General features: G+C 41.3%; 1 protein-coding gene across 1 annotated transcript; it reads right to left on the bottom strand.

The window, feature by feature from the left end:
• Window positions 1-332: 332 nt before the first annotated feature.
• Window positions 333-9,229, bottom strand: LOC117763225 (probable E3 ubiquitin-protein ligase HERC4). The gene is made up of 23 exons (XM_034588187.1): window positions 8,844-9,229; window positions 8,329-8,449; window positions 8,120-8,196; window positions 7,326-7,547; window positions 6,805-6,896; window positions 6,163-6,293; window positions 5,909-6,033; window positions 5,754-5,830; window positions 5,555-5,673; window positions 5,372-5,431; window positions 5,090-5,195; window positions 4,755-4,947; window positions 4,071-4,219; window positions 3,746-3,862; window positions 3,533-3,628; window positions 2,909-3,079; window positions 2,676-2,816; window positions 2,364-2,530; window positions 2,163-2,229; window positions 1,989-2,059; window positions 1,324-1,507; window positions 1,080-1,182; window positions 333-760 (listed from the first exon to the last, which is right to left on the bottom strand). The coding sequence occupies exons 1-23, from the start codon at window positions 9,061-9,063 to the stop codon at window positions 549-551; spliced, it is 3,021 nt and encodes a 1,006-aa protein (XP_034444078.1). The 5' UTR covers window positions 9,064-9,229; the 3' UTR covers window positions 333-548.
• Window positions 9,230-10,139: the final 910 nt, after the last annotated feature.

Below are 10,139 nucleotides of genomic sequence, written 5' to 3'. Positions count from 1 at the left end.
GATGCTTTACGGCAATTAAGGCACTCAAATCATATTGGATCTCCTTTTTTAATTTATCGCCCAGACTCAGCCTCACAGAGAATAAATCTTTCTTTTGCAGATTGGCACTAATAGAACCTTTTCTTTACAGTTAATGCAGGCCCCCTAAATAACAATGAAAACTATAACAGGCATAAAAAAAGTGACTGCTGTGCACACACACGTGTATTTTCTACAAATACCCAGGACAAGTTTGAGGTTGAATTAAATAATTTACCTGGAAAAACACATAACAAAATATTTATCACCCCTATTTATTTCCTGAGATGTGACAAAGTTGGAAATGTAAATCAAAGACTTCTCTACATACATGTATTTTTTACTTTGAGGCATTCATTTTTGTTATACAACCACTCAATCCACACGCTCTCTTAAAGAAATGTAAACCTGTCATGTTAGCCAGTACACAGGTGCAGGTACAGTACAATGGCTGGTCTTTGGTCGATTTAGTGTTTTCACTACGTTCCGCCCTCTGTGCAGTGCAGAATATTTGCGGCAGAGTCCCACCCTCACTTGTAGCTTCTTCTACTGTTGCTCAGGGCCTCTGTCAGCTTGGTTTTCATAATCTCCTTGGTTGAGTATAGGGGCAGATCCAGAAAAGAGTAACACGTGAGTGCTTCAGGGTAGATCTGGTCCTCAGAGATGTCGCAGACTGGTCTGAGCCTGATCGTGATGCTTTTATTGCCACGAATAGGCAACCTTTCAAAACCGGTCACAAACCCTTGAGGAGGGAGAAGTGGTAAACAAAGAGATTCTTTTAATTGATTTATTTTGGTGATATCCTCAGTATAAAGCTTTGCATTCTCTTCATTAGTTTATCAATTCTATCATCATCGTACACTAAACAGAAAAGTAAATATTAAAACGTTCCTGACTCTAGATTGAAGAAATCTATCTCTGCGTGATCAGATTAAAATGAGCAACTAGCTCTCCTTTCATTCCGAGCACATATAGCAAGTCTAGTCTAGTACATTAGTAATATAATTTCAATTTATCTTTCTTGATTGTAATAGTTTTAAATTTGATATTTTAATACTTACAAAGTAACTTCTTCTTCTGATCCTCGGTTAGTTCATCAAAAACCTCCCAAAACATCTGCATGTTGGGGTGGTCAACATGGTACGGCCTTCCGTAAACTGTGTTCTAATTACATTGAAAGATGTTGTTAGAATAACTTGCTGTCGTAGTCATTGGCAGGATTCAAATCAAGCAAATGAAAACGTGATTAATTAGTTGTAGTTGTAGAGAACACAGGAACACAAGGAGCTCTTGTTTTGATTCTACCTGTTTCAGCGTTTCCCAGTCACAGAAGTCTTTGCCCTGCAGGACTTCCTGCAGCTCCTTTGGCCGCAACACCTTCAACAAGTTCCGGTCGAAAACCGTGTAGAAGCCTTGCTTGAACTCCAGAAACACACTCTCCACAGACGTGTTGAAGGCGTGATTCACGTAGGCGTCCACAAACTCCTTCCTGTCAAGCAGATGCTAAGTTTTAATCCCACAAACAGATGCACGCAACTCATAAATCTTTACGTGCCCTCTTTCACTTAAAAGTGTACTTGTGGTGTACCTCAAGGATCAATTCTGGGCCCTATTTCTTTTCTTTTTAACATGCTTCCTCTTGGTTATAATCAACAATATCACAAATAATTTAATTATCACAACCTCCTCAACCATAGGCTGGTTCTTGTTATCAGAAAATCTCATTTCTGCGCTGCCCTCTTGTGGATTGAATTTCTTAACAACCACACTGATGTAAAACGTGTGCAGTGATCATTTAAATGGCCACATCTCATTTCGTACATAAATGAGCCTCAAGTACAAGTGTACCACTGTACAATTGACACCCCCAATATTGCGTTACAAAATGTTTTAAAGGGGCTTCTTAATTTGTATTGTATTGTGGCACAAAATCGATGAAAGTGACATTAAACTGCTTCCATGGTCCTTACTTGTTTTGACTTGTCACGTTTTTTTCAGGGTTTGTGGGATCAAGGTCAACTTCTGTCCCATCCCAGCAGATCTGTTAAGAAAGAAGAGCGATATCACTGCTTTGGGAACTGATATAAATCGATCAGTTGATCAGAAAGAGGATAAGTGAGGTCAGTTATCTGTAAAACACCTACTGAAAATTCCTGGCCCAGGCTTTCCAAGTCTTCGTCCCCATATTCTTCCAGGATGGACAGCAGACTCCTACAAACACAACACAAGCAGCAATATTCAAGCATCAATGAGATTTCACAATGTTTACAATCTACTCTGAGAAAGTACTTACAGCCCTACAACTAAGAATAATGTGATTTGAATTTATATATATTGTCACTTACTTTCCAACGTCCGGACTGAATTCCATTAAGTCCTCCAGCGAAGGCTTCACACCGAGCAGCTTCTTGAACAGAGCCATCGAGAACGGTAGGTGTATGAGGCCCTGGTTGTACAAAGCCAATCCACACAGAACTCCAAACAGGAAGTACCTGTGGTGGTCGTGTGTTGCCTGGTGTTGATGGAAGTGACAATTAAAACCATGAATCCACTGTAGTCACAGCTTTAATATTGAACTGATAAATGTTCTACGAAGAGTTAAAGTAGAAAAGTAGAAAGTGAATATTTTTTTCCTGTATGTGGATTTGAAATCTTACGTTGGAAGGGAACCATGCAAGTGTTTTGGAGTCATTGAAAGTGAACATCCCCGATTCGTCGGACACCAGCTCATGAAAGACTTCATGAAAAAAGTCTTTGATGTTGACAATGCTTCGCTCAAAGTTACCATCAAAAAAGACCTAGAAGACCAAAGGACAAAGTTTGTAACTTATATCAGAGTAGACAAGTTCTATAATGCAAATTCTGGCCATGCTACGGCTATCACATTTACCACAAGTATTTTTTTGTAGTCCTTGTGAGGAACGGCATCCAGTTGTTCAAAAGTGTCTTCTGAAATGGATGCTCGTCTCAGCTTCAGTCTTAAAAGCGCATCTTCAGCAAGCAGATAATCTGGTCCATAATTGCAGAAGAAATTCCACCCGATCTGACTGAATGATCCCTCCTACAATGAAAATAAAAATGTCACTGTTTATAGATTCACATCCAAAGCTGACATCTGGCTTTTGTCTGCAAAGTGAATGGATCAATCAACATTCACTTTGCCTCATCATCCAGCAGAGGGCGATCACTGTCACCGTGACCTTACCCACTGATGTTACTTTGTTTTGATGTGAAAATGGAGGACTAGCATCAAAGCCGTCCTGAGACAATCACGACATCAAAGCATCTGAGAAGTGGCGACTTAACGTTTTTTGAGTTCGGGTGTCGGATTTGAATTAATTCGAACAATTTGAGTGTCATGTCAAATTCCTTTGAACCTGATTTTTATAAAAAACTAGTTTATCGTGCACCAACAACACAACACACGCTGATAAACAGGGAATTTCTTGGAGATTTCTCGACCCTTGAGCATAAAAGCTTTTTCTCATGAGGCGCAACTCAGGACCTCAGTTACCTTGGTGATTTCAGCATACGCGTCAAGAATCATTTTCTTTGATTGCAGATCCATCACAATTGGAAATCTACCGAGGATAAGAGGCTCAGCACCCATCTAAAAGGAAAAGAGAGAGTACACATAATTTAGGTTTAAATATACATGTACTGTATGTGGCCACGATTCTGTTTTTACATGAATAGACAGGGACTGCAACTTTGCATTTTTTCTTACCTCGTGTTTCGTCTGTAAAATCCATTGACGCAGATCTGCACCAAGAAAGAATGGGTTCAGGAGCAAATAAAAGTCGCTGTCTGGCAGCCTTTGAGGTTCTGCAGTCCTGCTGTTGGCCTTTAACACAGAGGTTTTATCCATTTAGTGAACAAATAAAAAAAGTAAACAAGCTTCATTTTGTAGAAAAAGTGCGTAAGATTAGTACGGAGCCCCCGAAGTGTCGTGGCGAGAATTCTTTACTTCCCCTTGACCCTTCGGGGGCTCCGTAGATTGGGATTATGCTGTGTAGTATTTATGGAAAACACAAGTATTGAGGCATACTAACATTGTACATGTACTGGAGGACTTGTAACAGATTTCTGAATCCGGAGCGGGGAGGATCAGGGCTTGAGGACAGCATGTCTGAGAGGGCTTTCTTCCAAACCCTAACATATGCAGATATTTTGGAGGCTGACAGTGTCGTCCACCAGTTTCCTGAGGAAGACAACATGGACATTTCACAACTCAGCAGACATCTAGGACATATTGCACCTTCACACCATTGAAGCTAGAAACCTTCAGTTATCAGGTTGTAAACGTGAAGTTGTGCAGCCCGCAGGTCTTAATCTCCTACTTCCTCCAACACTCCCTGTGATCTCAAACTGATCTGCTCTCAAAGAAAGTAAAGAATGAGCCAACTTTTATTTTAGGTAATATGTTAACATTTTAACTTGGCTAATTCTATATATTGTATTATAATTTCTCAATATTTGGCGGTAATAGAATTTCCCTATAACTATATAAAGTGTAATTAAAAAAGTTAATGGCTTAACCTTTAAATATACTGAGCCTCAATTATATTTCTTTGTCATAAGGGTTTGAGAACAACATCTTAGGAATAATTGCTAATTTTAAATATATACATCAGTCGATAAATTAGTTTTGGACTTATATTTTAATGAGCTGCATCTTAACTAAAAAATAAATGAAAAGTATCTTGCTGATGTTGCTCGTGCAGTGGTCACAGTACCTATGACCTGAAGGTTCTCAGCAGACAGCTTCAGAACGGCAGCAGCGACGGCCTCAGCGAGCTCGGTGCTCTGTGGTCGATGGAGCTTCTGGATCACGTGAAGAAGATCATTGAGAAGCAAGAAGATCCTCAACCCCTCCACTCCCACTGGATCCGTGAAAGAGGGAAGCAGCTTCAGGACAGCAGCCGCCACCTGTTCGTTTGAAAAAGATCCACTCATTACCTCCACCGAGGATTTCAGAAGAACCTTTTCACTTCCCCTGCGAGAAGGAATCATTTCCCTTGATTAACACAATCAAATTTAGAAAACCGACTCTTCACAAACAGTTACGCACCTCTGCCAAAGCATCATCCTTCTTCACCAGTTTCTTGAAAGCGACTCGTGCAAGCGACAAGTTCACGCCGTGGTACTTTGAGGAGGTCTGGAAATGTTCTTCTTTTCTAACAACACAAAGCAAAACAACGTTGGGTCCAAACCCATGCTGGCAGCTTTGTGAGACTCCCCCCCACCCCCCGACTACGTAAACCAGAAGTTGTGAGAGTGGAAGTTCTCCTTATATTAGAACTTCACCAGATAAGAAAGAAGGGATAATCGTGCAAAGAGGTTCCGTGTTTACCTTTTCTCAAGGAAACTTTGATTCATACGAGATGCTGTGGAAAAAGTCCTGTGGATTTCCCTGTGAAGATTAAAAAGTGTTTGGATCTTGGATTTGTGGATTGATATATTTACAGTTACAGTCATGACACCATCCGGCTATTCAGCAAACTCCTGACATACAGAGAACATGTCATATACTCACTGTTTGATCATTTTCCAGGTTTTTGAATCACATTTAGACGTCCATTTGTCGATCATGTCATCAAGACGATACTGTGACGCATTACTGACCCCGTCAGTGTTTGGCTCCTCATGAGCTTCCTGCAAAATAAACTGGTTGAGTTGATGTCGTCATTATTATCCTTCCATCCCTGAGTGTATCAGTGTATTAGTGTCAGTACCTCATTAGACGAGCATGTCGCAAACGAACAGTTTCCTCCTGCGAAGATGTTTCTAATATTGGGCCCGTCACTGCTGCCTGGAATTAGAAGTACTGAGTAAAAATATGATCTCCTTCATACGTTAGGTAATTGTTCCCTCATGACTTCATTGAAACCTTGTGGCAGTTGAACGGGGAGCGGCACAGACGGATGACTCTTGCCTCCGTGCCCCAGCTGCCCTTGCTCTCCACACCCAAAGGAGTAAACCTTCTTGGCGTCTGTCGACACTAATGTGTGGTGTCTAAGGAGATAATGCATTAAAAACATCATTAGAGACAGTTTGATCCCCGTTGTTTCTTCAAAGCAGGTTCCATGCATCAATATTTGATGAAGTGAAATTCTTTTAAAAGAAATAGTAGGTATACTGTACAGTCCACATGCGATCTCGGTGACCTTTGCCCCCAACAGCTCGGCAACCAGACGAGGACGGAGCTGATCAGTGAATGAGTTGTGCCCGAGCTGCCCGAACTGCCCCGAGCCGAACGTAAACACAGCACCATCCTGAGGAAGCAGCGAGAGGGCAACAGTTCAAGGTCCCGCAGACAATCAGGTTCACCGGGCATGCGCGTGCCGGTGTAACTTGCTTAGTTGCAGTAAATAATACGGACGAGAAACAGCAGTGGTGATAAGTAAGAGCAGGGATTTATTTTCTCGGACCGTTAAAGGTTAAACTGTTACTGACAGTAAGTGTTAGCGACAGTTTGCGTTCATCGCTGGTCGTCAAGTTATAAACTCAAGAAATAAACAAGTGTCGGTGTCTGCGTCACCGTTTGTAAATATCCCTGCTTCTGCCTGCATACTCAATGTTTTAGTTTGGTCCATATCCCATCCACTAACATGGAGGAGGCGAGGTTTATGAAATTTACTGCAGCCAGTCACCAGGGGGCGCTAAAGATGACGTTGGCTTCATTTTTGGGGGGCGTTCATGTCGTCCATCTTTATAGACGCAGACCAAAACACAACCTATAAGTATTTAAACTAAACATTTTTGTTACTAGCTTTTTTAAATTACCTTAGTTAAAGTAGCAGTGTGATCCTTCCCACAGGAAATGTGAATAGTTCCCTTCATGTTCAGACCTTTAACAGGAGCTGGTGTACGTCTGTCTGTAGCAGAGAAATGAACAACACGGTTTACATGTCATGAAAATACGTGTGACAGATGAATTTCAAATGTTTGTTACTGTTTGATAAATTCAGCTTTAAAGGCTCAGTGTGCAGAATGTAGTGACATCTAGTGGTGAAGTTGCATTTTGCAGCCTCTCCGTAGAGAGGACCCGCTCCTATAAAGTATTTAAATATAAAGTATTTAAATCCAAAGTATTTAAATATAAAGGGCCCATTCTAGGGTAAAGAAAACAACAATTCCTACGATTTAGATAAAACACAGTCGGATTATTTTGTATTCAATTTCCACCAATAGATCCTTTCACCAAAACCTTTAAGTGTTTGTAAAAAGAGAAAACTCATGACACCACATTGCAGTTGAACACTGATATGTATATAAATACAGTACAGTACAAAGAGGTACGGCACCTGCTGTGTCTCCCAGCCCGAGCTGCCCACGGTCGTTTCTGCCCCAGCCGAACACACCTCCACTGACAGAGAGGGCGAAGCTCTGCTCCCCCCCCGCGGCGACGTGAACCAGCGGGGTCGACGACAGAGAGCGGAGCTGTTGGGGTGAGTTGGCGAAGGGCTTCCCCTGCCCCAGACCCAGCTGGCCCCTGGAATCCTGACCCCACGTGTACACCCGGCCATCTGTGGAGAAACCACCACCACCACCACTCTGTGAGCTCAAGCCGCCATCTTGCAATGTTGACGTCCGACTGTGAGTCTCAGCTGTCAATCATGACCTTTCACCCTGTTTTTATATCATCAAATAACTAATTGAAACTCAACCTGTGATCAGAAACATGAACAAACGTCAGTGTGATAAGAACGACCTAAAATGACAGAAACCCTCTGTGAGAAAAATGTATTAACTTTAATAATGTACTTTAACCTTTTAGTTTGGTCCATGTCCCGTCAACCAACATGGAGGAGGTGAGCTTTATGACCTGTACTGCGGCCATCCACCAGGTGGCGGTGGGAAGCTGTCATGTTGTCCAACTATTACAACATGACGTGTCTCCAGGTTTCTGATCATTTTGGTTTTAATTGTTAATTTAAAATGAGGTGTGACATCATGATTGACAGCCGAGGCCACTGTGCAGATCAAAACAAATCTGTATTTACAATCTATGATCTCTATAAACAGCCTGTGATCTTTGTATAAACTCTATGATCTTAATCAATGGATTTGTCATGTCATCAGTGTGGTGTCACTCTACCGTTGGTCAAGGCGACTGAATGTTGACTCCCACACGCCACCTGACAAACTGGTATGTTACACAACTCCTTCATCGGCCTGAGAAAACAGAACAGAAACGAATTATCAATGGTACATACTGTAATAATAATAATAATAATAATAACATCCCATATCTTCATTTGACACAGTTAGTTTGAGGTTGAGCAGAAAACACTTGGTTTGTCTGACCTTGGTGTGAAGGGGGGGCGCGTTGTGTCCACACAGAGAACTGAGCCTGTGTCCGACAGCAGTGACACCACATCATCAGTGCAGCTCACAGCCCGGATCTTCTCTCTGCACTCCACGAACTCTGAGGACACAAACCACAGCAGCTCATACAGAGGAAACAGGAGGAGGCTCGTTCACCCGGAGCATCAGAGGTAAGAGATGAACTGGTCTTAGTGTCAAGAGGAAGCAGCAGCACCACCCTCCCATCCAAGAGGCCTCCCCCCCCCCAGCCCCAGCCCCAGCCCCAACCCAGCAGCAGGGGGTCCCAGGTCTCTCCTTATGTATCTACCACCAGTCAGTCAGAATTTAACTAAACATTAAATAGCAAAAATAAATAATATAAGTGAGCAAAGGAGAAAGATATGAGAAAGTCAGATATATGAAAGATATCATAATACAATAATAAAGTAAGCAGGTTTAAAAAGAGTTAAAGAGTAAAACAGGCTCAAAGATAAATAACAGCAGCTGTTTCTCACTCTGTTTTCCTCTGACTCTTCTTCCATCCTTGGTCTCGTTTGTCCGGATGATAAAAGCATTTCCGTTGGTCTTGATGAAGCTGAGCACACTGTGTCCTGCAGACAGGTCCCGGATGAGATAACCCGGGTTAAACTGATGAACCCTGGCCTCTGCTGCCCTGTCCACAGGTGAGTGTTTGGACCTGAAGACCTGGTGACAGTCCTCTCCCCAGGAAAACATGGTGCATGTGAGGTGCGTCCTGCAGCTCCAGCTCTTTAAAGCCTCTGCAGCTGCTGTGACAGAGAAACAGAACTGAACCTTAATCCAACTGTGACGTCACAGAGGGAAAACGAAACCTAAACATGCGAGGAAACGAAACTGAGTCAGAGGTATGGAGGGTTAGTGGTGCCAAACATAAAAACAAATAGGAACAAATGTAAACAAGTCAGGGTTTTCAGGTCTTGTGGCAAAACCAGCCTAAAAAACTGCTGAATAACAGGAACTCCAAAATATAACAACATAGGTATTAGGGCCAGAAGTAAAAAGAAAAGGTATTTTGAGAATAAAGTCGTAATATTCTGAGGGAATAAGTCGTAATTTGTTTAGATATAAAGTCATAAGTTGAGAACAAACTTGTAATATTACATGAATAAATAATAAAATTGTGAAAACATGTTTTCCCTTTGTATTTGGAGAGTAAATTCCAAATGTTGGGAATAAATCAGAGAATAATTAATAAATTTAGATTTGCATTTCGAGGAATAAAGTCAGAATGTTGAGGATATACTTGTAGTTGAACTTTTTAACAACTAATGTTAGTGCATATGACCTCGTCTTCAAAATGCCTTGTGTAGATGAGTCAGTGAAATTGAGTTTCAGTTTCAGTTTTGTTGTCGAGGAAATTCTCTCTTTTAGAAGACAAACAAAAGCTATTTGTTGATTCAGACTTAAATATGTTACGATTCTATATCTGATAAATTCGTTCAGGATTTCTTTCAATGTTTCTTCTTTTTTTGTGAGTTGGTCTTTTCCTTTGTGTTTTGCATTTGTAATGAATGAAGATATAGTAAATGTAAATGAGGATGTCAGGAAAGAGATGATCCAAATACATCAGCATAACATGAAGTAAAGAATATATGTTATTTTTAAAAAGTGTTTCTTATCCAAACTATTTTAACACTTTAAAATTCCTCATCCTGCATATTCACATGTAGAGATAATGACGGAGATCAACCACAAGGTGGAGGTAGAGACTAAATCTCTCTCAGTGCATTGACTCCTCATTGTTCAGACCAGAATGTTACAGGATGATTCTT

This window comes from Hippoglossus hippoglossus, chromosome 6 (assembly GCF_009819705.1).
Source record: "Hippoglossus hippoglossus isolate fHipHip1 chromosome 6, fHipHip1.pri, whole genome shotgun sequence".
Taxonomy (NCBI): domain Eukaryota; kingdom Metazoa; phylum Chordata; class Actinopteri; order Pleuronectiformes; family Pleuronectidae; genus Hippoglossus; species Hippoglossus hippoglossus.
This window is presented reverse-complemented; position numbering and strand designations above follow the sequence as displayed.

What these genes read in the sequence shown, in the direction of transcription:
- LOC117763225 (XM_034588187.1), bottom strand. Translation starts at nt 9,063, where the DNA reads ATGTTTTCCTGGGGAGAGGACTGTCACCAGGTCTTCAGGTCCAAACAC. An exon ending in ACACTGCTACTTTAACTAAG is followed by an intron (nt 6,294 to 6,804) that starts GTAATTTAAAAA and finishes CTGCTTCCTCAG; the next exon opens with GATGGTGCTGTGTTTACGTT. An exon ending in ACCGAGATCGCATGTGGACT is followed by an intron (nt 6,034 to 6,162) that starts GTACAGTATACC and finishes TTATCTCCTTAG; the next exon opens with ACACCACACATTAGTGTCGA.